We start from the raw sequence: 27,141 nt of genomic DNA, 5'->3' as shown, positions 1-27,141 counted from the left end.
GGGCCGGAAGGGCCTTCTACCATGCTGCATTGTTGAAAAAAAATTACACATCTGTTTGTAATGATAGAGATAACCTCTTGATATGTTTGCAGAAGAATCTTTCTCACTGCACTACCTTGATGAAGGGCTCAGGCCTGAAACATTGTTTATATATTGTGTATTTGCCTCCTATGGTCGCTGCAGGACCTACTGAGTGTCTCTATTACTTTTGTGTATTAACTGCAATCACAGTGTCTGCAGACTTTGTTGTTTTACTTACTGTACTAGGTATTTTGTAACATATAAACTTTAACAATGGATAAACCAATGCCAATGTCTTCTCTCAGGTCTACACCCCAAGTATGGATGGTTGAACTGGAGCAGCCAACGCAAAGATGCTGTGAGGAAGGACCACAGTCTTTCCGTTATTGCGCATTGAGGGGCTGAGACTGAGGGGTAGCCCTTCGAACAACAGAGTGGGGAGAAGCAACAAGGCATCACAGGGGTGGTTATGATATATTTAGAGAAAAAAATTTAACAATGTATATTGATGAAAATGTGTAGATATGATTCACATTATGGGTGTAAAAAGACTTTGAACAGTTTTCTTTTTGTAAATAATTTACTGTGAATTGTTGTGTCCGGGTTGTACCATCTGAATTCTTAATAAACACTAGAAAGGCTTGTAAGTTTAACGGCACATTTCTTTACTTACATCAGGCTACTGGGTCGCGTAATGATATAATGTCTCTCACCACACATGCACCACTCTCAAGTGTGATGTGGCTCTTACAGTGTTAGTGTTCATGCTCTAGCATAAAATAGTCCCAGGTTTCCTCAGTAAAAAAAATTATCATTTTAAAAATTTATTACAACTTAAGGTTTATTAAAAATAAATTGTTCTTACTTCTTTATCTGCAATTGCAATTAAGAATTAACTATTCTATTTACACATTTGCAGTTCTATATTCTTTTCAGCAGAATCACATTGGTAGTAGGATGTTGTTTCTCTACCTCATAGACCTTGTTGCAACTGTTTGGTTCTGTGGTTCTCCTGCTGTGCAGTCGCGGTGTTGTTGGTTGGGGTTTCACCCCGCATTCCATCCCAATTTGTTGGAATTACAGAAGCTTCCGATGCCTCTGGTCCTTTTTGTGACAGATCTTGTGTTGGGCGAATGTGGGTCCTGTTTCGTCTCAGCTGCCTGCCAGATTCTGTTTCAATGATGTGTGCCCTTGGCATCTCAGCTTCTCTAACAATCTTTGCTGGACTCCAGGTTTTTATCACTGGATCTTGAACATGCACATGCTGCCTTGTGAAGAGTTCTGGTAATGTTCATGTTTGTTATAATGTTAACGACTTCCCTCTTGTATGCTAGTCAATTTTCTTCTTATTTCCTCTTGGTCATCTGGTGGACAGATTTTGCTTGGCAGGGTTGTCTTGAACTTGTACTTTCTGCCATTCAGAAGCTTTGCTGGGGACTACATGTCAGCCCTCAAGGGTGTTGCAAGATAAGGGTCTTCCTTTGACTCTCGACACTTAATGAGAGTATTTAATTGTCTGTACATGCCCCCCAATTAATCCATGGCCCTTGGGGTAAAATGTTGATGATATAGTGATGGTGAACCCATATTCTGCAGCTATTTCTCTGAATTCATGCGATGTGAATTGGGTCCCATTGTCACATATCACTTGTTTGGGTATCCCCTGTTCCGTGAAGAGCTCTTGTACTCCAGCAGTGATAGTTGGTGTTCTCATTTCCTTCACTTTCCTGATGAAGGGGAATTTGGAATAGTAGCAGGACACAATGAGATACCACTCTCGATTTTCTGTGAATAGGTTTGCTCCCACAATGTGCCATGGCCTGGCAGGTACTTCAGCAGAATCATCTCTTCCTTTTGTAGTGTATTTTTGTATATCTGGTCTGCTGGACATGTAGCCACCATTTTTCGATGTCCTTATACATGCCTGTCCAGTAAACTGCTGACTTTGCTCTAAGTTTGGATTTCTCCATTCCCACGTGGCCTTGGGGTATTTTCTGTTGAATTTCTTTTTGCATTGTGTCTGGTATTATCAGCTGAGACCCTGCCAGCAGTACACCATTCTCCAGGGATATGTCATCCTTGATGGACCAATACTGGGGTATTGTAGGCTATACCTGTTTTATCCTTTCAGGCCATCCCTGTATCATCTGTTGGGAGAGCAGCTGCAGTACTTCATCCTTTACTGTTTCTTCTTTAATCAGGTTTAGTTTGTTACTGCTCACAGTGATGAGGTGATGTTCCTTGATCTCCATGTCTTTCATTTCATATTTTTCATTTGGGGAAAGATGTGACAAGGCATCAGCGAGCACCATTTCCTTCCCTTGCCTATACTTCAAGATGAAATCATAACATTGGAGCCTGAGGAGTAGCCTCTGTAATCAGTCTAATACCTTGCTGAGGTTCTTTTTCTGGATGTGTTCCAGCAAGCGATGATCATTCTCTACCACAAACTTCCTCCTGTAGAGGAATTTGTGGAATTCTTTGCATCCATATACAACTGCCAACAGCTCCCTTTTGATATTGGCGCATCGGATCTCTGCTGTTGTGAGGGCTTTCAAGGCAAAGGCCTATCATTTTTCCTTCCTGCACCAGTGCTGCCCCAAGGCCCCTGATGAAGTGCCTACTTGTAATGTGACACCTTTTTTCTGTCGTAGCAGCTCAGTTCTATTTCTCTGCAGACCACTTCCTTAAGTTTGTCGAAATTTTGTTGATTCAATGGTGACCACTGAAACTCCATATTCTCTTTCAGCAACTCTCTGAGATTGGCTATGTGGTCTGACATGTGTGGGGTGAATGTACTAAGGAAGCTTCTTAATTCCTTTATATCCTTTTGGTGTTCCATTTCACCTTCTGTGGGTTTGGCCTGACTCCATCTGATGTGTACACCATTCCGAAGAATTGGCGCTCCTTCTCCTTAATGATGCATTTGTCTGCATTGAGTTTGATGCTGGCCCCTCTTGTTCTCTCCATGGCTTCATGTAGGTAAAGACCTGGATGTCCTCTGCGATGCGCCCTTGCATCCCCTGTAGGTCTCCTCTATCTTTTGCTGGAAGACGTCTTGGCTTACCTTTAGGCCAAAAGATAGTCGCAGGAACTTGTACCGGCTGAATGGAGTATTGAATGTTGTGAGCAGTGTTGATTCTTCATCCTGCTTCTCATTCCAATATCCATTCTTTGCATCTAGTTTGCTAAAGATTTTGGATCCTAGTTCAGAAGTGATGTCTTCCATTGTTGGTGTTGGATAGTGACCTCTTTTGGTTGCTTGGTTTGAATCTTTGGGGTACAGACATATCCTCATGCAGTCATTCGGTTTTCCTTTATTACAATGGAGTTCACACAGTCGGTTAGTTCTACCACTTTTGCCATCATTCGTTTTTCTTCCATTTCTTTGAGCACTTGCTCTAGCCTTTGTTTCTGCTCTATTGGCACCTTCCATGGTGTATCGATTACTGATTTGCATTCTGGGTCTATGGTTATGCAGTATTCAAAATTTCTGAAGCACCCATCTGTGTCATCAAAGCATTCAGGGTATGTCCATGAGCCCGGCCTTGTTTGTGATCGGAGGGCGTTGCTCAAGTAGAATGTTGCTATTGATCCTCTTGGACATTTCCTTCTCCCTGATCTCATTGCTTATGGCGATTACCTGTAATTCCTCACAACTATTCAGGCCTAGGATTGCTGGTCCATTGGCGTCAACCACAAAGAATGTGTATATGATGCTCTTTCCTTTTATTTTGACTTTTCCTAGTTGTTTAATTACGGGGCCATCGTAGGTTGTGAGTGTGAGATTTACGGCTTCTAGTGTGCCTTTCTCCAGGTACCCGTCCAGCATGTTCTTGGGGAACATCTGACTGTACAGTCTGAGCAGGAGGACGTTGCTTTGTGATCTAGTGTCCAACTTTATTTTCAAGTTGAATATTGTCAGTTTGTTCCTGATTTTTCTCTTCACTTGGATCGAGGTGTACAGTTCACTTTTTCCTCCCTTCCCTTTCTTGGATGTCTCATGGAGGAGTATTATTTCGATGTCGAGCATCAGTGAGTCAGAGTCACTGCTGTCACTTCCCTCGACGTGGTGTACTTTCCTTCTGTATTCTTGTTTTCTCTCTCTTTTCATGCCAGACCTACACATTTTTCTCAGTGATTGACCTTCCCACAGCTCCTGCACTTCAAACCATATGCAGGGCATTTCTTGCGATTATCGAAGGCGTGTAGTCTGCCGCACCTCTTACAGTTCTCAGATGTCTGCAGCTTTCTCTGTGTGCACTTTATGGCATTGACGCTTCTATCACTGTGCTGCGTGTTGGCCTGCACGGAGAGGGATTGCATTTGCCTCTTAGTGGCCTCAAAGGCGTCTACTGCAGCTGCTAGTTTCAAACTATCTTTTCCCATGAGAGCTTTCTGCACTTCAGGATGAGCGCTTCCCCACATTAGTTGGTCGACTATTCGCTCCTGGATTTCTTTGAGCTTGCATTTCGCAGCAATATTCTTTAGCCTTGTGAGGAAATTATCTACCGACTCGTCAGGCTCTTGTTTCAATCCCTGGAACTCGTATCGCTTTATTCTATGGTTGGATCGTGGTTCCAGGTGAGAAGAAAATATTTCAATTAACCTTTCTGGGTTATTTTCTTCCTCTTCAGCCAGCTCCCAGCTATTAAACAGGTTTTGTCCTCGGTCTCCCGTCCAAAGAAGGATGCAACTAACCTTTTCCTCTGGTGTGACTCCCTTGAGGAAACTTTTGAATGCCAGGTTGCACTTCTGCTTGAACTTTTTGAAAGCCTCTATGATGTCGTCGGCTTCCCCATCCATCAGTGGGTGCAATGCTGCTGCTGCCACGGCCATTTTCTTCTCTAGCTCTGGTCATCAGATAATGGTGCTTTTTTTTTGTTTCCTTCTCCCCGTGTTTATTTCAATTTTTTTTCTATATGGTGTGTGTTTCAATCAATCCCACTTCTGCCACCATGTTGTGTCCGGGTTGTACCATCTGAAGTCTTAATAAACAGTAGAAAGGCTTGTAAGTTTAACAGCACATTTCTTTACTCACATCAGGCTACTGGGTCGCGTATTGATACAGTGTCTCTCATCACACATGCACACTCTCAAGTGTGATGTGGCTCTTACAGTGTTAGTGTTCATGCTCTAGCATTAAACAGTCCCAGGTTTCCTCAGTATATTACATGAATAAAGTCTATTTTGGGGGAAAAAAGTTTAATTGCACTGCATCAGCTCCAAAGATACACACGAGACTCCTCATTCTTAATAAAGGGTGCACTTCATCTGAAATGTTGCAGCTTTTATATTTCTTGAGACTCCTGATTCTATTCTGAAGAAAATCACAAAGGTTCATTAGAGCAAAGGGAACAGTTGGAAGATGTTCTTAAAGCCTTCTGGTAAATACATATCATTATGTCCAACTAATGGGAAGTCCTGGTCTATTTATTAATTTGCTAGTTCTGTCACATGTTTTGAGCCCCGCTCTGATCAATATACAAAACAACACATTAAAGTGTAGATTCTGGTATCTGAAACAAAAACAGAAATGCTAGAAGTATTCAGCCTGTCGAGCTGCATCTGAGAAAGAAAAACCAGTTAACATTTTTCATCAGTGAGCTTCTTCAGAAATGGGGGGCTCCAATATTAACCCTGGAAATTATAGACAGGTGAGCCTGTAGTAGGTAAATTATTGGAAGGTGACCTAAGAGATTGGATATACAATTATTTGGATAACTGGGGACTGATTAAGGATGGTCAGCATGGTTTTGTGTGCAGTAGGTTGTGTTTAACCAATCTTATAGAGTTTTTGGAGGAGATTACCAGGAAGGTTGATGATGGAAAGGTTGTGGATGTTGTCTACATGGACTTTAGAAAGGCCTTTGATGAGGTTCCACTTGGGAGATTCGTCAGGAAGATTCATTCGCTTGGTATTCATGGTGAAGTAGCAAACCGGATTCAGCGATGTTTGGACAGGAGAAGCCAGAAGCATGATTTCTTCTCAGACTGGAAATCTGTGACTATTGGTGCACCTTAGAGATCGGTGCTGGTTGTCATCCATGTCAATTATCTGAATGATAATTTGGTAAATTGGATCAGCAAGTTTGCAGATGACACTAAGATTGGAGGTGTTGTGTACAGCAAAGAAAGTTTTCAAAGCTCGCAGAGAGATCTAGACCAGCTGGAAAAATGCCAAATGGAATTGATTGCAGACAAGTAAGAGGTGTCGCATTTTGGAAGTACAAACTAAGAAAGGACATATATAGCAAATGTTAGGGCACTGAAGAGTGTGGTAGAACAAAGGGATCTGGGATTACAGGTATATCATTCCCTAAAAGTGGTATCACAGGTAGATAGGGTTGTAAAGAGAGCTTTGGCATATTGGTCTTCATAAATCCAAGTATTGTGTTTGGGAGTTGGGATGCTTTATAAGACATTGGTGATGCTTAATTTGGAGTATTGTGTGCAGTTTTCATCAACTAACTACAGAAAATATATCAATAAGATAGAAAGAGTGCAGAGAAGATTTACTAGGATGTTGCCTGGACTTCAGGAACTGAGTTGCATGGAAAGGTTAAACAGGTTAGGACTTTATTCCCTGAACCATAGAAGAATGGTCTCTTGGTATTTCTGTGACCACGGGAAATGCTACATTTGCACTTACTCCTCCTCCCTCACCACCTTTCATGATCCCAAGCAGTCCTTCCAAGTAAAACAATGCTTTGCCTGTGAATCTGTAGGGGTCATTTACTGTATCTGGTGCACTTGGTGCACCTTCCTCTACATTTGGGAGACTCCACACGGACTGAGAGGTTGCCTCATTGAGTATTTTCACAGTGACATTTGAAACAGCAAGAATTTCCCAGATACCAACTAGTTTAATTTCACATCTCATTCCCACACTTGTCAGTCCTTGGTCTTGTTTCTTCACAGTCTACCAAGCTGAGACCACATGTAAATTGGAGGAAAAGCACCTTATATTCTGCCTTGGCCTTCTCCATCCAGATGACATCAATATGACAACCTCCAGTAGCCCCCTCCGCTCACCTTTTTCTTCCTCCTCATTTTCCCTTACTGTCTGTCTTTCCCTAGCCTTCAGCCACACTTCAGCTCTCCACTCAAGCACCAGAGTGGAATAAATGTGACAGAGATATTTTTTAAATCCAGGGGAAAAGAGAATGACCTCTCATAGGTGCCATGTTGAGAGGTTATACAGTCAACGTAGCTGTAGGTAGAGGTGTTTGTGGTTAATCTATCTCCTAAGATGCAGATAAAGAGATCCAAATGGCTCAAGAAAGTTTCAGAGATGGACAATATAAATGTGAGACCAAGGTAGGAATTTGCAGCAAAAGTGATGCAATTCTTAGGTTCAAGATGCGCCTCCAATGGTGATCAGCATATTTTTCAGTCTCCTTCCCTTTACTTTCATAACAACCATGTAGCTATAACTCAGATGAACAGTACATTAGTTGACAATCAGTGATGCCCTCTGAAGGTTTCAAGGCCACAAATAATTTCAAATGGAGTTTCAAAGTCAATCGGTTTGGTCATTGCATTGGTAGATCTGCAGATACCTGGAGTACACAAAAGTACTGGAGATACTCAGCAGGTCATGCAGCATCCGTGGAAAGAAAAGGCAGTTGACGCTTTGGGCCTGGGCTCTTCTTCAGGAGGGCAGGAAATGAGGCAGAAGTCTGAATAAAAAGATGGGAGGGAGAGAGCGATAGGTGGATAGAGGTGGGAGAGTAGAAGCTGAGGAGTGATAGGTGGAGAGGGCAAAGGGCTAAGAAGGATAGTTCTCTGATCGGAGAAGGAAGGGAAGTTGGTGAGGAGCCAAAGAATGGAGACAGAGTGATAAGGAAAGACAGAGACTGGGGAGTGGATTAACAGAAATTGAAACCATTTATATTGATATAATTTGGTTGGAGGCTATTGTTCCTCCACTTCCCAGGTGGCTTAAACTTGGCAGTATGAGGCCATGGTCAATGTGGCAATGGGATGTGTACAGTACTCTTCCCCTCCCCCCTGATTTTCAGCAATCCTGAAGAAGGGCTCAGTCCCGAAACATCAGCTGCCTTTTGGATGGATGCTGCACGAGTTTCTCCAGCACTTTGGAGCACTGCAAAGATTGTGCTTGACCTCTGATAGTCCTCTCCACTGTTAAAGAAAACCAGAGAAAAAAAAATACTTTGCCTGATTCTAGCAAAGGGTGTCATGATGAGTGTAGCAGGACATCATGGATAGTGTAATTGGGGTGGCAAGGTTAGTGTAGCAGAGTTGACATGGTTAGTGTAGCAGTTAGTGCAATGTTATTACAAGCGCCAGTGATCGGGACTGGGGTTTGAATCCGGTGCTGTCTGTAAGGAGTTTGCTCATTCTCCCCATGTCTGTGTGGGTTTCCTCCAGGTGCTCAGGTTTCCTCCCACCCTTCAAAATGTAGAGGGATGTAGGTTAATTGCAGTAATTCGGCGGCACGGGGTTACCACAATGTATGTCTAAATTTAAACATTTTAAATTTAATTTAAAAAAGCAGACAGTTCCATTTGCCTGTTTAATAGGTTGTCATGGAGATAAAGAATATACATTGTGCATTGCTAGCAGCAGGTCAAACTCATAAAATTCCCCCATGAAAAGTTCTGTGGTAAGCTCTTAAGAAGATCACGAAGTCAATAAGCTTGGACATTCCTGACATAACTAATTTGTCATGCTTCTGGTAACTGGGAAGTATCCATGAAACATAACAGGGAAGCTCATTGTCACACTGCCTTGATTGCATTTTCTACGTGCACCAGTAAGTTATGGCACCTGACATACCCCAGGCAAAACCTTGCTCTTCAGAGTGACAAATGAAGCACGTGTAATCTGTGCTTGTGTGCATGTGAAAGCAGGATTATGGGAGTTTAATTCTTTCCTTCCAAAGGCAGTGACTGAAACAACCAGTTTTTTTTCAATCCCTGATGCCAAACAGGTGTGGAGATGACAAGTTAGCTCGCAGCTGGTTGAAGCACTCCCAAAGGATGGCACCTGCAATTATAAAAAATATTATTGTCAAGAAATAGAGTTTACATTGAAAAACACTGTATTTGACTAATGAAATTGAATTAATCCTATTGTTCTACCTATGGATTTCTTGCTGGTGATCTATTTTTATTGGACTGTCATGTACGCTTACCAAGGTACGCCCACATGTGCTCCTTCACCACCATACGGGACCCGAAACAGTCCTTCAGAGTGAAGCAACACTTTACTTGTGAATCTGCAAGGGTCATCTACTGCATCTGGTGCTCCCGTTGAGGTCTCCTCTACATTTCCCCCTACATTTTTCATGTTACTAGAGGTGCTGTGCCTTCAACAAAGTGGGTCTGCAGGGCACTGTAATTCTCTCCTTGTGGCTCCCTGCATCTCTACCTTTTTGCATCCCTTGAGGTACTCCTGAATCACTTTGATCATCCATTTGGTCATGAGTCTTAATGTGTCCTTTTGCAGTTTAGAGTCAGCTCTTTGTATAATTCCAAACTTGTGAAACATTTAAATGAAATGAGAATACTATATGAGTTGATGATTTCATTTTGCATACATAGTTTTTACTGGGGAACAATATAATTATTTGTTTCTTATAACTGAATAACAGAAAGATAGTTATTAATTTTCAGACAAACATAATTATTAAAATGCTTCTTCTCATCTTTGAGCTCAAACTGCCATTATTTGTCATTCTTTGGCCAATGGGACTTCCTGCTCTTATCCCTTCCCTTTATTCTTTTCCATTCACTTCCTTCATGTTCATGCAATTCAGTTAAATTGTGAGTTGTCTCAACTTAAATGTCCATTTACTGCAAAGCATTCCATCTTCTGCCATCTCCAGCTGCAAATATTTCTCTAAAATTCTCCTTTTGATGCATATTCAAGATACTCATGGGTCAAGATGATCACAATGTATAATAATTCATCCATGCTGAAGGACCTAGCATCCATTTCAGCACCTAATTGTTTCCTATGATTATAAATGGTTCCTCTCTTCATGTATCGCCCTCTCTCTCTATTCAAACTGTCAGAATTCACCATCCTGACCACTCTACCCTTGTAAATTATTAACTCATCTCCAACCCCTCTTTTATCCCCAAAGCCCTAGTTTTCTGACATACTCTCGCCCATCTTCCTTGCAACTCCACTTCAGAATCTTGCCAATCTGCTTTGTAATGGTCCTGTTTGAAGTGTCCAATCATATAGAGATCAGGGTGTACTGTATATTCTCTTCTCAGGTTTCTTGAGCTTGCTATGGCTATTGATGGCATGATGTCACCATCGGGAATTAGATCTTTTTGAACTATTTTGCAAACAAGTAATATTCCATTTTAAAAAATGAATTTCAATGGTTCTTCCCTCTTTTTCAGGATGTCTCACTACTGTTCATGGCCAAGGAAATATTCTTGGAGCAGCCACTATCTACAGCAAAGACCAGAAGAAATTTGTAATAGTAAAAATCTATGAATGATAGATTAACAGGTAATATCTCAGAAATTATCTCATGAAGAAAAGATAAATACTCCTCTAATGTTTGATTCTGTAAAGTAGTCTGGACACATGCAATGGCATGCTGTGCAAATTTGGGAGCCACATCTGGGTTTGTTCTCCACACCTACATGTCCCACACTGATCAAGGGTCATTTTAGCAGAAGCATACCTTCCCATCTCTTGTTAGACCTTCTTCTAAGTAAATTAGAAGGGACCCGCCTGTACAGGTTCCATCACATGTAGTGCAACATTAGGGATACAGCTTACAAGTTCTCTCTGGGCCTCCCGATCACTGATTCACAGACCATCCAAGATGACTGAGGGTTCCATCAACTCAATATCACTGTCATTTTGGCGGTTTCAATTTGCTCTGCCACTTGCCAAGTCCTCTCCATCACAGATCCTGGTCAACAGGCTTGCAGCCTAGAACCCTTTCAACATTTGACCAAACCTGCTGCCAACCTCCAAATTTGGCTTTTAAATCTTCAGCCCAAATATGACCCCCGATCTTTTATTTCCTCCCTCCTTCCCCTGCCCCTGTCCCACCCTTGCAACAGGTGTCCCTCTCACTTCCAAAGCCCTGCATACCCCCAGACTCAGTTTTGGATTTACTTACATTTCCACATACACTCAACAGTAACAGCGTGTTTGAAGGAGAGGCTTTTGTTGCACATGGCCTGTGCAGTAATGCACAGCAGCTTCAGTCTTGTGAGTTATTAAATTTCCCAATGAAGGACTTATGAAGAAAGTGTACATTACCTGCCACAGTGTAATGGTTTAATGGATGATAATAATATTTATCAATTATAAGCAAGGATTTCACATGACACACTGAAATATCTAGAAATGTAACAGGCCATGGTAACAGGCCATTTTGGTCCATGAGTGCATGCTGTCTAATTTACACTGAATTAACCTACACCCCCGGTACGTTTCAAATGGTGGGAGGAAACTGGATCCCCCGGGGAAAACCCACGCAGTCATGGGGAGAACATACAAACTCCTTACAGGTTGTAAAGGCATTTTGCTAACTGCTTCCCCAACTGTGCCACCCCAAAGCGCAACGCCTTTACAGTACGAGCGATCGGGACCTGGGTTTAAATCCCGTGCTGTCTGTAAGGAGTTTGTACTTTCTCCTGTGTCTGCATGGGACTTCCCAGGAGGCTGTGGTTTCCTCCCACCTTTCACAATATACTGGGGATGGAGGTAAATTGGGCGGCATGGACTAGTAGGCTGAAATGGCCTGTTAACATTCTGTATGTCTAAGTTTAAAAATAAAAATTTTAATTGTGTTATGAAAGAAAAGTCAACATCAACAAATTAATTATTTTACATATGTACCATCCACGTGAATTAAACACGTACTCACTTTAACCGTTTTTCTTTCATTTGACAGTCCAAACTAATTATGAATGTAATATAAATGTAATACTGCATCAATAACTGACACTGGAACTATCTACTCCAATCTTACTACTGTTTTTTTCAAGACATTTCTCCTAATTCTATTACAGGTACACAATCCTTTATCTAAAATTCGGAAAGCTCCAAAATCCAGCAAGTGGGAGAGAGACGGCAGCGTGAGTCGGGTGGGCGAGGTGGAGAGACCAGCAGCGTGAGTCGGGTGGGCGAGAGTCCGGCAGCATGAGTTGGGCGGGTGAGAAACGGGCAGGCGAGAGTCAGGCGGGCAAGAGACCGGCAGCGCGAATCGGGTGGGCGAGGGGGAGAGACCGGCAGTGCGAGTCAGGTGGGCGAAGGGGGGAGACCAGCAGCGTGAGTCGGGCGGGCGAGGGGGGCCCGCAGCGTGACTGGAAGGGGGTTGGGGTGGATACGGCAGCATAATTCGGGTGGGCTTAAATCTGGCTTTCCGAAATCCGGAAAAATCCGAAATTCAGAACACACTGTCCCAAGGGTTCTGGATAAAGGATCGTGTACATGTGATGAGGGAAATAGAGAGTTGGCATTTTGGGTCAAAATCCTTTACCTGGACTAAACGAACAGAAGGGAGAGAGGCAGTGTAAAGAAGTGAGGGGCCGGGGTGAGACAAGAGTGGGTGAGTGATAGGTGGATCCAGGGGAGGAGGGATCGGTTAGAAAATGTTTGGGGGAGGAAAAGGTGGAGATAATGACAGAGGGTCAGAGGTGACAAGTGGAAGTATGAAAGGACTGCAGAAAGGAAGGTGAAGAGTGAAATCAAATAAGGGAAGGATGGGGGAGCAGCTGAGAACACTGGAAGAAGAGAGGGGAACCCAGTGGGGTGTGTGGGTGAGGATCAATGGAAAAGGTGAGGGAGTGTCTTTGAAGTTAAATAGCTGCTTTGGAGTGTTGCGTGGTTGCAAATAAAGCACTGTTAATGTAAAAGTGTTTTATTTCTGTGTCTTTTAACATAAGACACAGGAGCAAATATAGGCCATTGGGCCCTTTGGATCTGCTCTGCCATTTAATAAAATCATGGCTAATCTGGTCATGGACTCAACTGCACCTACCTGCCTTTATCCCATAAATCATTAATTTCCCTCCAATGCAAAAATATACCTAAGTAAGTATGAGACAAGTTTTACTGTTTTTTTGCACAGAGAATTCCACTGATTCACTATTCACTAAGAAAAGCAATTCCTTCTCACCTCCCTCCTAATCAGCTCCTCCAAAGCTTGAGAAATTTAATCATTCAATAGCCATGAGATATTAATCTGAGAAACTTATTTATCATTTAGAAATGTTTCTATTTTTAAAATCTGGTTCTGAACGCTTTCTCCATCCCAAACTAGTTCTGGGAGAAAATCAAGAAACTGCAGATGTTCAAAGTTTGAAATAAAAATTTCAACTACTGTTCAGAGAGCATCTGCGAAAGAGAGCCAGTGTTGTTGTTTGAGATCAATGATACTTTGTCAGAAGGGGGAAAGCTATCAAGTTAGCTCTAAGTTGCAGACAAGGTTGGAGGATAAAAACAAAGGGAATATCTCTGATAAGATATGCTAGTAGTTGCTGTGGTCTTGATCTATTGATGAAGTCATCTAGTTGACAGATTAATAAGGGAATTTAAAAGAGAGAAAAAATAAACAATAGGTTATCAAAACCCACACAGGTCAACACGGAAAGTAGGTACAAACTCCTTACAGACAGTGTTGAATTTGAATCCAGGTCACTGGCCCAGAGCTGTAATAGCTAAGCACTACACTTGTGCAGCCCTGGCCTTGCTGAATGTTGGATGGTGGAGGTAGGAGAGAGGAATAGGGGTGGATTGATTGGCTGCTGTGGCATCTTCTACCAGGTGCGAACTGGGCATTTCTGCATTTCTGCCTCCCTTTTATCTCAATTGCTAACCTTCTGAGTTGGAAATGGGTCAGGTCAAGCAGACCAGGGAGCAGACTCACTTGCTGAGTCACTGAGACTGGCTGGCTCTACAGTTTATATGCCTTCTCTCTCTCTCCCATCACAGCAAGTTCAGTGATCCTCTCTCACACAATGTTTTTGTTAAGAACAGATATACTTTCCCCAGATATACTGGGGACTTATATAGAGGGATTGAAGTAAAGATTCGCTATTTCTGATTTTAAAGAGCAATTGTGGATACTTTAGCCAGAGTTATGAGAGGAATCATGAGAAAGACTGGAGGTTTTGGTGCCCCTAGCTTCACACATGCACACTCTTTAATTACTGGTGAAAACATTATCCCCTCTTTTGCCTTTAAAACCATAAGATAACTTTTCCAGAGATCTATAAGTTGCTGAGTTTCTACACTGATTACACAGAAATAGGTCATTTCGTTCACAGTTATTTTGAAATATTTGCCTGATTTGAATAACTTATTTTCCAAGTAGGCCAGATGTAAAAATCAGGGTACATTCTAAGGTCACATGCAGGAGCCGACTTTATAGATATGCCCAGCCATTAAACATCAATGCTTTTCTCTCCGTGTAAACTAAATGATGGAACAACTCAACATTTTTACATTCTTTCCTCTTTCCCTGATGGGATACCAGTGGTCACACGATAAGGTGAAAGAAAAGAAAACACAATTGGAGGGAAGTTTATATTAAGAGTATTTTACAAACTTTCCATTTGTCAAGCCAAATGCCAATTTGATATTGATCCCAGCCAGATTACACGTGACTTTTATTCAGTAATCTTAATAAACTTGATAGAAGTATATAAAGTTATGATAGGCAGAGATAGTCAAAAAAAATTCTCATGGTAGGGGTATAAAAAGCAAAGGGGCATAAGGTAGGAGTTTTAAAGGGGTTAATTTTATACACAAACTGGCTGGTACACGCTGCCAGAGGAAGTGGTGTAATCAGGTACAATTGCTACCTTTAAGAGGGAGACAGACTTAAATTGGTGAAGCACAGAAGATATAGTCCAAATATGAAAAAATGGGGTCAGTGTAGATTGTCAAAAAGGGTAGCATGGTAACGATGGTCTGAAGGGCCCATTTTTGAGCTGGTTAATTTTTTAACTCCATAAAACCAATGATATCCTATGTCACTGCTTTGAGTCAGAACCCTGGTCTGTATTCCAATCTTAATGACAACACTACGGCAATCAATTACATCACCAGCAACTGTGTAGAAGGCTGTGTGCCAAAAAAGAATGATCCCTGGTGTTCCCCAATTAGAAGCAATGGCTGCACAGCAAGGTCCACTCATTACTGAATGTCAGGGGTGCGACAAACAGGACAGATGGCAGAGCCTAATGCAAGATACCAAGAGGCAATACTGAAGCAGATACACCCCAGAAGAACATCACAAATACCAAGTGCTTGTGGCAGAGAAAGCAAGCCATTACAGGTTGTAAGGTGAAACTGGGCAGAAGCCCAGTCCTCCTAGACAAGTTCACTTGATTTTAACAGGTGGGCAACATGCCAGTGACACACACCTCTTCAACTTCAGGCAGTCATCATCACAGACATCAGGTCGGGCTTCAGAATATAGAAGGGAGATAGAGGGACTAATGCTCGAGTGTCTCTAGATGAGTTGTTCAAGGGTATTCACAGACATCTTCAACTTCTCTCTTCTACAGGCTGAAGCACCCACCTGCTTCAAGAATTCTATCATTCCGGTGCCAAGAAGGATGTAGTGTCAAGCCTAAAAGTTTACTGATTGGCCAATAACTCTAGCTTCCACCATCATGGAGTGTGTTGAAAAATTTGTCATGGTTCACATTAACTCCAGCCTTCCAGCCACCCTCAACCCAAATCAATTCACCTGGGAACTGGTCCACGACAGATGCAATCTCCCTGACCCTACACCTGGAAAGCAAGGTCTATGTCACACCTATGTCATTGATTATAGCTCTGCCTTCAACGCAACAGTACTAAACAAAATCGGCCCCAAACTCTGCAACCTTGACCTCAGCACCCCCATCTCTACAATTGGATCCAAAACTTCCAATCCCACAGGCTGCAATCAATGAGGATTAGTGACACCAACTCCTCCATGATCATCTTCAACATTGGGGCTCTGCAAGATTGTGTGCTCAGACCCCCATTACAATACTCCCTATACACATGACTGTGTTGCCAAATATAGCTCCAAATCCATCTATTAATTTGCAGTTGATACCACTATTGTAGGTAGGATCTCCAACAATGATGTCAGAATATAGAAGGGAGATAGAGGGACTAATGCTCCAGTGCTTGAAAAAACAACCTCATCCTCAATGTCAGCAAGACTAAGGAACTAGTGACAGAATTCCAGAAAAGGAGCAGAGCTCACTCCATGGTCAGCATCAACAGAGATGAGGTGAAAATATAGACAATTTGAAGATCCCAGGAGTAAACATCTCCAGTTCTGGTCTGCCCATGTTGGGTAATTGCCAAGGAAGTGCACCAATACTTGTAGTTCCTCAGAAGTTAGAAGAAATTTGGGATGTCACCTGCATTCCTTAACAACTTCTACAGGTGCACTGCTGAAGGTATCCAGTCAGGATGCATCGCCGCATGGTATGGGAACTGTTTAACCCAAGACTGCAAGAAACTGCAGAATGTTGTTAATACAGCTCAGTCCATCACACTTACTCCCCTCCCCTCCATTAACTCCATCTGCAATTCCTGATGTCTTAGAAAAGCAGGCAATATGTTAAAAGATTCATCCCACCCTAGCCACACTCTCTTCGCCTCCCCTCCCCCACCCCCCATTAGATTCAAGATTGTGAGATCATGCACTGCCGTATTCAAGGACAGTTTATTTCCTGCTGCCGTAAGACGAGATGGCAGAGGTCGACAGCATCGAGTCCACGCTGCTGAAGATCCAGCTGCGCTGGGTGGGTCACGTCTCCAGAATGGAGGACCATCGCCTTCCCAAGATCGTGTTATATGGCGAGCTCTCCACTGGCCACCATGACAGAGGTGCACCAAAGAAAAGGTACAAGGACTGCCTTAAGAAATCTCTTGGTGCCTGCCACATTGACCACCGCCAGTGGGCTGATATCGCCTCAAACCGTGCATCTTGGCACCTCACAGTTTGGCGGGCAGCAACCTCCTTTGAAGAAGACCGCAGAGCCCACCTCACTGACAAAAGGCAAAGGAGGAAAAACCCAACACCCAACCCCAACCAACCAATTTTCCCCTGCAGCCGCTGCAACCGTGTCTGCCTGTCCTGCATCGGACTTGTCAGCCACAAACGAGCCTGCAGCTGACGTGGACTTTTACCCCCTCCATAAATCTTCGTCCGCGAAGCCAAGCCAAAGAAAGAAGACTCCTGAATGAACTTCACACTGGTTAATTTTCCCTTTGCTATGCACCAACTGATCTCTCCCTGTAGCTTTTCACTCTGTGTATGAGATGTCCTGTTGGACTGCTTGCAAAACAAACTTTATCACTGCACCTTGGTATATGGGACAATAAACTTTAATTAATCATGAACTTATTTTTCAACTTGTTGAAAGCTTCATCAATCATTATCTCAGATATGAGAGAAATACCTGCATTCCTGTTCTCAGTAGGTTATAAAGCACTTCAGAGTCAATAAAGTTGTCTTCAAATTGTATTACTTTTATAATATTAGAAGTGGGATAATCTATTCAGATGCAGCATAAGAAATAATTACCAGATGAAATGACAGATAAACCTCGGTCAGTCTAACAGGGAAACTGGTGCTATTTTTCAAATTTTGGTATGGGATCTTTTAGAAACTGTATCTCTGAACACTACACTGGTGTATCTGCATGTTGCTGTGGTCAAGGACAAGAAGCAGGTTTCACACCCACAGATACTGATGCCATGAGTGAATTAAATCATGAATATCATTCCCACATTTGGAAACCTAACAAAATACTTAGTGCAGTGAAAACTTTTTCCACCAAATAATTCTAGGCAATATTCATTCTTCCACAAACATGTGACGCATTATTTTTTTTTAATCATTTGAAATTGGAGACTTTCTCAGCTAAGCCTATGCCTCACAGGTAGACAATGGAGATGATTGTATGCAGAGGGAACACTAATCCCTCGAGATAGTGAGGACATGGATTGGTGAAGGTGGGTGTCCCATTCTGAAAAGCAGCAGAATGGAGAAGAGGATGAATGAGCCTCACAGGTTAGCCCCATTAAAAAGTTGCTGGAACACAGGAGAGTTCTGATGAGTGGGCGAAATAAAATTCAGCTTCTGAAACCAATCATTCTGTGCAACATGCAAATAAAAGTCAGTTAAAATAACTAACAACCGTTCTAGCAGTCTTTGCCCCCACAGGAAAGGTTTATAATTAGACATTTGGTGTATATTGATAATTATGAACACAGAGGAAGGCTGAAGGTCAGTTTCTAGCTCTGCCGTTATGTTAACTTCACCTCAAATTTCCTGAACAGATCTGCACGCAAACAAGATCCACTGTCACTGAAATGTAAGCAGATCAGTTAAAAATCAAGTCATACTGAGTAATTTCTGCCCGTTTTTAAAAACTAAATAAACAATAGTCAAGGCAAATACCATCTCACTCTCAGTTTAGTAAATTTGATCACAACTAGTTCTAATTGCCTAACTCTTACTGCCACTTGAATGGCTTGTGAGTTCATTTAAGAGTCAATCAAATTGCAAGGCTAGATAAGAATATCAGATGTAAATAATAAAGACATCAGATACTTGAAAATTGAAGCAATGCACAAAATGCTGGAAAAACTCAGTGGGTCAGACACCATCCATTGAAGGCAATAGATGGTCACCATTTCGGGTCCTAACCCTTCATTAGGTATAGCAAAGAAAGGTTAGAAGCCCCAAACAAAAATGGGAGAGGGAAGGGGGAATGAAGGGGGAGGAACACAGGTGATAGGAAAATGGAGGTAGGAGGGGAAATGGGAAAGAAATGTAAGAAGCTAGGAGGCATTAAGAGGAAGAGGCAGAGGGCTGAAGAAAATGGACTCTGAGAGATGGAAGGAAGGGAGTGAGGAGCTGGAAGAAGGAAGGTGTGGGTGGTGGGCAGGTAGAGGGAGTGAAGGAGTGGAAAGAGGGTGAATGAGGCCAGAGAGATAAGGGAAAGCAAGAATATCATATGTCCTTGGCTGAAGGGCATTAATGAAATGAATAATTTTTTAACAACCCTTTGAGTCCATGTTTACCATTACTTTCCTAGTTTATTTCTTATTCCAGACTTATTTATTTATTTTAGTTTAAATTCCACAGCTGCCATGGTGCATTTCAAGCCCATGCCTTCAGATCAATAGCACCGAAACCTTTAGATATGAATACAATAAATTAACTACAATATTATCAGGTTATCCAATCTTCCAGTGCTCAACCCATTCTTCGACAGAATAAATGGTGAGGGTTTGAAAGCTGTTGGTGCTCAGAGGATCTGTGTTTCCTTGGACATGAGTCATGAAAAGGTTATGTAAAGGTGCAGTGAGTAATTTGGAGAGCAAACAATTTCTGATTAGTAATCAGAGAGGATTTGAGTGAAAAAGAGGAGGTTACTTAGTCCAATTACATAGTGAAACACGAAAGTCTGCAGGTGCTGTGATTGTGGTAAGAACACAGAAAAGCTGGAGGATCTCAGCAGGTCTCTCAGCATCCATAGGCAGTAAAGCTGTATAATCAATATTTCATGCCTGAGCCCTTAAATACCTTGAAGAAACAGTGGTGATACCCCACTAGCCTACTGCAGGGGTCGATCTCTGTACCTGCAGGAAGATCATCGGAGGACAGACCACACCTGGCTGGCTGTCAATCAGCCTGAATAGACCTAACTCCACCCGGCCAGCTATCAGTCAACTGCCTTGGATATAATCCTGAGCCAGCCCCTCCCGAGCCAGTCACTCAGGAGTCACCAGTACAGCTACCACTGTAGCAGAGACTTTTAACTGAATAAAGCCTGTTGTACAGTCTTTCTCGAGTTTTGTGTCTGCTTCCTGCTGCAACTGTGCATCACACAAACCAAAGAGAAACACCTAATATTCCATCTGGGCACTCTCCAACCAGATGGCATTAACAGCAACTTCTCCAGTTTCCGTTAACCTGCTCCCCATTCTCCCTCTCTTCCCCAACCCTGAGTCTTCCTTCTTCCAGCTCTCCATCCCCTTCCCTCTCCATTCACAGTCTCATCCCCCTCCCCCCCCCCCACCATTTGCTGGTGTGCCCACCCTCCGTTATCCACCTACTACCTCCTTCCTGTTGCATCTGTGCTTCTCCCGCTGCCCCTCCTTCCACCATTTTGTTCAGGCGCTTGTCTACATTTTGCATGTACCTTGATGAAGCGCAATATAAAGAACACTGTTCTTTGTCTAGGACCAAAGATCACAATCTCAGAACACGAGGCCACCCATTCAGCACAGAGATGTGAAGAAATTTATTTACTTCAACTGCAACATTTCTTTGGAAAATAGTCAACTTGAGAGGAATCATTGTCACTGAGTAATTTCAAGAAAAAGAATGATCATTTTTTTTTAGATGTTAAAATAAGTTCATGCAGGGAAGTAGCCCCGAGATAAAAGATCAGTCACAGTCTTATTGAATGGCAGAATAGAAATGAAATGTTGAGATGAGTGCTGCAAGCAACAAATAAGGCTCTTTGATGTTTAACTTAAAATTTCTTTTATAACCATTTTATCCCTGTCGATTTTTCATTCTTTGAGACATTTGTTACAATCTCTGCCTTTCTCTACGCCGATGATTTTCAACCTTTTTTCTTTCCACTCACATCCCACTTTAAGTGATCCCTATGCCATTGGGCGTTTTGTGATTAGTAAGGGATTGTTTAAGATGATATGTGAGTGGAAAGGGAAGATTGAGAATCACTGCTCTAGACCCAATCATTATTGAAATATTTTGCTTGAGAAAAATTGTCCTTCCTTTAGAGCTATGAAACCATGCACATAACGAGTCATTTAGGTAGGATTAAAACAGTGGTTTTCAACCTTTTTTCTTTCCACTCACATACCACCTTAAGCAATCCCTTACTAATTACAGAGCACCTATGGCATAGGGATTACTGAAAGTGATATGTGAGTGAAAAGAAAAAGGTTGAGAACCATTGCTCTAAGCATATGTTATCTGTCATAATACCTCTTTATATGCTTCAGTGTCAATCTTATTTAGTATTGTTGCAATGAAATGCTATTTTACTATGCTGTGGCTATGATGTTGTAATGAGGAGGGTCACGTAACCCTTCCAGTAGGAACCTAGGCGGAAGTCACCTCACCCGCCAATCATGGCTTAAGCTGCCCATACGTAAGCACATACCTTCCCATTGGCCCCCTTAATCACCTTACTTATTTTGAGCATTCCTGAGCCGGCCCCTCCAGCCAGCTGTGGTATAGAGTCCAACACATGGTGCAGCTCTTCCTCTTTCCCCCAGGAATGAACCCAAGCTCCATTCCAGGTGGCGAGTCATGAGCGACTCTGGCGAGACCAGTGTGTGCCATTAAAAGGTCAGGAGCTATAGTTGGTACATGCCTGTAGGATTGTTGGAATTTATCCTTTATTGTAACCTTGTAATATATTTACAATGGATTGTGGTGCCATGCCTGTCAGTTACCAAGGGGTGGCGGGTATCGTTTTACATAATCTGTGGGTTGAGCATCTCTCGGTTGTTTTGTTGCATCCACTGCTTGTGAACTGTGTGCGTTCTGTGTGTGTAGGTGTGAGTGAGTGTGCCCCCTGCTTTTACTTACCACCCCCCCCAAGCATTAATAAAGACTCTTTCTTTGTAATACCTAAGCAGTGTTTAGACACGTTACTCCTCGGACCACTGAACTTGTTCTCACTATCAAAGAAGTGCAAATTTTGTTGTCATCTAATGCCATTTGCAATGAAGTTACTATCATATGAACTTGGTGGTAAAGATAGTTTTCAGCCATCAAGAGTACATCAAGGCTCACTATGAATTTGCTTTATCTTCTGCTTCATCATGGTATCATGGATCTCACAACATTATTGTAAACACCTGATTTACTGCTCTCATTTTCTCACAACTGATTCATGACATTAGTTCTTCATTAAAATGTACCACACTGTTCCTTTGCTTGAGCCTGCACCAATGTAGAGATTGAGAAATCAGGAAAAGAGAGGCATTAAAGTTAGAACCTTACAAATTTGGGCTAGGAAATAAATGCAGAAAGGGCTTAGGGCATGATTCCCGCAGCAGAACAATGAGGTTCAAACTACCATTATATTGGGCCTCTGACTTCATTTCCAGTGAGAAGTGAACAGAGCAGCAAGTTTGAAGTTCAACCCTCAGCCAACTGAGGAATAAGTATGAGGAAGGGAGACATCAGTAGCTGTGGGGAAGCATGGCAGCAGCAGTGACCCATGACTCCTTTCATGTGGTTTAGAGGAAAAGAAAATGGGGGCCTTGGATTGAACCAATCTGGAAAAGTGCATTCATTTATTTGGTACTTCATCCAGAAAGCGGATATTGACCTTGGACTGATGTGCAGTGCAGATTCACCAGAATGATATTTGGCTAAAGGTGCTGTATGTACTGACAATAACCACACCAGCAGTGCAAGTATAAGACAGCTTTAATAAACTAATATGTACACTAAGAGGTCTTGTTTCTCTGCAAGACGAACCCAGAAGGCTAGACTGTAGCTCTGGACTGCTTTATATACAAGGTCACCGGGATGACCCCTGGTGACCTAGTGGTGTAATTACATATCACCACACTGTGTTAGAGAACGGGTGATTTAACTTGTCGTGCTTTACCCTGAGTTTAGAAAAATTAGGTATAACCAGAAGGAGAAACTAAAAATGATAATAGAAATCAATAGTAGTTCTTTTAATGGAAGAATTCAGAACAAGACAGCATGATCTTAAAATTAAAGTCCAGTACAATACATTTCTCAAAGTTGCTGTGCAGATTGATAGGCTAGTTAAGAAGGCCTATTGAATGCTGGACTTTATTAATAGAGGATTGTGTTCAAGAGTTGAGAGGTTATATTGCAATTCTACATATATTTGGTGAGACCACACTTGGAGCATTATGTTCGTTTCTGGTTACCTTATTATAGGAAAGGATAGGCTCTGGAGAGGGTGCAGAGGAGATTTACCAAGATGTTGCTTGGATTGGAAAATGAATCTTATGAGGCAAGTTTAGCAGAGCTGGGACTTTTTGGGGCAAAGAAGGATGAAAGGAGACTTAATGGAGGTCTACAAGTTACTGAGAGACATAGATAAGGTGGGCAGCCAGCGTCTTTTTCCCAGGGCAGGAAGAGAAAATACCAGAGGGCATCTCTCCAAAGTGAAGGGAGGGAAGTTTTGGGGAGACATCAGGGGTATGTTTTCTTTACACAGAGAGTTATGGGTGCCTGGAATTCCTTACCAGGGATGCTGGTGGAGGCTGAAACGTGAGAGGCATTTAAGAGACTCTTAGACAGGCACATGGACAAAAAAAAATAGAGGGTTATGAGGTTTAGTATTTGATTTTGGTAGGAATATATAGGTCAGCACAACATCAAGGGCTGAAGGGCCTGTACTGTGCTGTAATAATCTATGTTCTATGTTCATATGTTCAAGTTCAATTTCACGTTTATCATCATCTGATTGTATCAGTACAACCCGATGAAACACCATTCTCCAGGGCACTGTGCAAAACAGACAAACAGACATAACAGATACAGACAAACTATACATACATTAAAATATTGCTAATATTACGAAGTAGTCACAGAGAGTTTGAGCAGTTGAACAGTTATTCAGCAGTCTCACTACCTATAGGAAGATGTTCCTCAGCCTGGTGGTTGTGGTTCTAACACTTCTGTATCATTTTCCCTTCATGAGTAGTTGGAGAATACTGCGTATAGGGTGGTAGGGGTTCTCACTAAATTAGTATTCCTCTTTAAACAATGATCCCAGTAAATTACATCAATGGGGTGGGGGAGGGGGCTGGTGTGGGGGAAAGTAGACCCCACTCATCCTCTCTGCTGCTTTTATGGTCCTTTGGATTGACTTCTAATCCGATGCTCTACAGCAACTGCAACACAGTGACGCAGCCAGTTAGGAAATCCTCAATGGAGCTCATGTAGAAAGTTGACAGAATGATGGCTGGTAGCCTTGCCAGATATAGTCTTCTCTGGAAGTGCAGTTGCTTTTGCACCTTGCTGACAAGTGAGGGAGATGTTGTGTGCCCAAGATAGGTCACTTTTTAAGTGGACTGTGAGGAACATGGTGCTCTCTACTCTCTCCACTACTGAAGCATTAATGTGCAGTGGAGGATAGTCACCTCTGGTCCTCTTGAAGTCCACAATATTCTTCTGTGTCTTGTCCACATTGGGACTTGTTATACTTGCACCATTTCATGAGATTTTCCACCTCTTCTCTGTATTGTGACTCGACGTTGTCATAGATGAGGTCAACTACTGTTGTGTTATCTGCAAAATTGAGGACTCTGTTGGAGCTGGATCTGGAGATGTAGCCGTGGGTCAGTAGCATGAACAAAGGTGGGCTGAGCACATAGCCTTGAAGAGCGCCAGTGCACAACGTGATCATGCTCGATGTTTTGCTGCCAACTAGGACAGACTGTGGTCTTTCTATTAGGAAATCCCACTTACAGAGGGATGTTGAGTCCCAGTGAGGACAGTTTCTCCACCAGCCTCTGTGGTATGATTGTATTAAACGCTGAGCCAAAGTCAATGAACAAGTGAAGTAATGAAATTGGAAAGTACGTTTTGATCTAAAGGTCAATGAAAATCAGGTATCCTCTTGAAACGTCCTTTAGCAATGACTGCAACACTCAGGAATGTCCTGAGGTTAAAAGATGCTGTGCAAATATATATGTTTCTTTGGCATCCATAAGACTGATACCAATGACGTTTCCTGCATCAGATTATGTGAAAGGTCTTGAATCAGAAATGATGAGTGGAGCTGAGGAATATGCTTAGTCACAATATAATTGAGTAGTGGAGGATGAACTTTTACCGATAGTTTTAAATCATACTGTATAATATGAAACTTGATTCATGTCGGTGACAGCTTTCAATTCACTCCAGTACAGCCAGTGGCATGGATAATAGTGTTCAACAACTCACTGTAATAATAGCGTAAAAATTCTCATTGCATGGTTGAGGATCATATTACATCCCTGTGACCTTTAATTTACCTGCACGAGCAACTTATTAAAATGGTTGAACAACATAATCTAAACAAGCCACATATTTATATGCCAATGTAGCTACATGGAACAAGAATCCATATGATCTGATTTCATTCGTGGTATTTTTGATGAGTTCTTGAGCCAATGAGGTATTTCTCTGACTTGTTTTCTCTGGCTGGAAAATAACATTTTTTTGGGGGGGTCAAATTAATGTCTAGAAAACAAGATAACCTTCTGCTTTGTTTTAAGTGCAAGGCCAACTGTAAGGAATCCAAGTATATGAAATCATTTTCTGTCTAGTCTGGAATGCAATTTCACTCATAGCCAACTGGCTGATGTTCATTAATGGGGAACCCTGAGAGTCTGCAAATTGGCGTTTAGCCAGCTATAACATGGATCTTGCCACAAAATCAGCACTAAATAATCTTAGACTCAGCATCATTCTATCTGGGAATTAGCATAGAGTTAAGAATTTTATTTTGATTGTGATTTGTAAATTTCAGATCATTTAGAAGTTGTTTTACAAAAAAAGGAGTACTTTTTTGAAGTTCAGTCAACTATGATAATTCAGAAGCTCATTTGCAAACAACCATCTCCCACAAACAGCAAAGTGATAAAATCTGTTGTTTCTGTGATATATGTTTTTTCTCTCAAAGTTGATAAAGGGATAAATAGGAGTCCAGACACAAGGGATAAAACCCATTGTTCTTCTTCAGAATAATGGCATTGAATTCAGCTGAGATAGCAAACAGACCCTTTAGATGTTTGGAGTCCTGTCTAATAATGTTTTAGTTCAGACGTGAGAGGGGCCCAATCATTAGCTCACAGAGAATTGTTTTCCTTTTGCAATCAACCTTATCATTTAAGATGCAGGTCATTCAGCCCATTGAGTCTGCTCCACCATTCAAATCACGGCAGATGTATTTTTCCTCTCAATCCCATTCTCCTGCCAAGTACAACTATGCCACAAAAGATAGGTGGTGAGGCAATGTCCAGCTGACTGGGCCTTTGCACTGCAACAGGGCTGGGTCAATCCTTCACAACTCCAAGGGCAGGTAGAAACTCAGCACCTAGCAGCACTTGATGCCCTCATACTTTGGTTCCATGCACAGCCTGATGGAACCACACACAAAGGCGGTCATCAGAATGAGGACTACATTGGGTATGCACTTGCCACTGTGGTCTAGAAACTTGTACATGACAATTCTTTAGATCCTTTCCATCTTGGATCCCCATATGAATGTGAAGACGAGCCTTGTGACACTGAGGACAAAGGTGCAGGGGATGAGCCACACCTGTGCTATGTACAGCAGTTCCAGGAGCATCCCTCACCTGATAACCAGGTTATTGAGAAGTAGCGTTGCACTACAGACCCATTTTCTCGTGGACTTTTGCAATCCGCTCAGACTAATTTTTGTTGCATACCTTGATCCCTCCAAGCCAGATTGGCATCACCTTCAGGTAGTCAGATCTGAGTGTGAAGGGGATGGCAGGGACTCCAAAGAGAAAACAGCAAGAAAGTCCATATCCACGGAAGCTTTGATCTAAGAGCCTCTGGTGCCTGGCAATGTCCTTCCTGATAGATTCAGCAAAGGGCTCTATGCAGCACATTAAAGAAAACAGGAGGGAGGGAGCAACCTTGCCTGACTCCAGACTTGATAGGGAAATTTTTATAAATAAACACATCCATCAAGCAGTGGTGAGCCCGGAACATCCTACAGACACTGAGAGACATGGACTCGATGAATACTGTGAGGTAATTCCCTGAACAAACCAGTCCTGGTCATCTGAAGGTATGCCTTACCACCAGAGTCTGCTAATAAGCACCAAGATTTGGTCTGGCTGGCAGTGAAAGGAGCCCTCCTGGTCAGATCCCTTGTATTTGACAGGAATATCACTCATAACTCCTGGTGTCCCCAAGATGTGTGTGGAGAGAATCGCCCTCCTCTTTGCAGAATTCGTTATGAGCGTATAAAGAAGGATGTATGGATCCTTGTCATGGTTCATCCCGAGAAGCAGCGTGACAGAGGACCACAGTCTAGAGTCCTTCTGCAAATGGGCATTGAGGGGCTGAGAATGAGGGGGAGTCCCCCCCCC

General features: G+C 42.3%; 1 protein-coding gene and 1 long non-coding RNA gene across 3 annotated transcripts in view; one reads left to right on the top strand and one right to left on the bottom strand.

Moving 5' to 3' along the window:
* Positions 1-573: 573 nt before the first annotated feature.
* LOC138755709 (uncharacterized) overlaps positions 574-27,141 on the bottom strand; it is a 63,843-nt gene continuing 37,275 nt past the window's right edge. For both annotated transcript variants that reach the window (XM_069922169.1, XM_069922168.1), the window contains exons 3-4: positions 8,824-9,033; positions 574-5,341 (exon numbers count right to left, since the gene is read on the bottom strand). In XM_069922169.1, coding sequence (XP_069778270.1) covers positions 4,156-4,860 — 705 coding nt within the window. In that variant the 5' untranslated portion in view covers positions 4,861-5,341; positions 8,824-9,033 and the 3' untranslated portion in view covers positions 574-4,155. The remainder of the gene's footprint in view (positions 5,342-8,823; positions 9,034-27,141) is intronic.
* Positions 4,276-17,389, top strand: LOC138755713 (uncharacterized). Its single transcript, XR_011352484.1, has 3 exons — positions 4,276-4,605; positions 10,404-10,515; positions 15,543-17,389. It is a non-coding gene; the product is annotated as an uncharacterized lncRNA (long non-coding RNA).

The sequence above is a fragment of the Narcine bancroftii genome, chromosome 2, assembly GCF_036971445.1.
Source record: "Narcine bancroftii isolate sNarBan1 chromosome 2, sNarBan1.hap1, whole genome shotgun sequence".
Taxonomy (NCBI): Eukaryota; Metazoa; Chordata; class Chondrichthyes; order Torpediniformes; family Narcinidae; genus Narcine; species Narcine bancroftii.
This window is presented reverse-complemented; position numbering and strand designations above follow the sequence as displayed.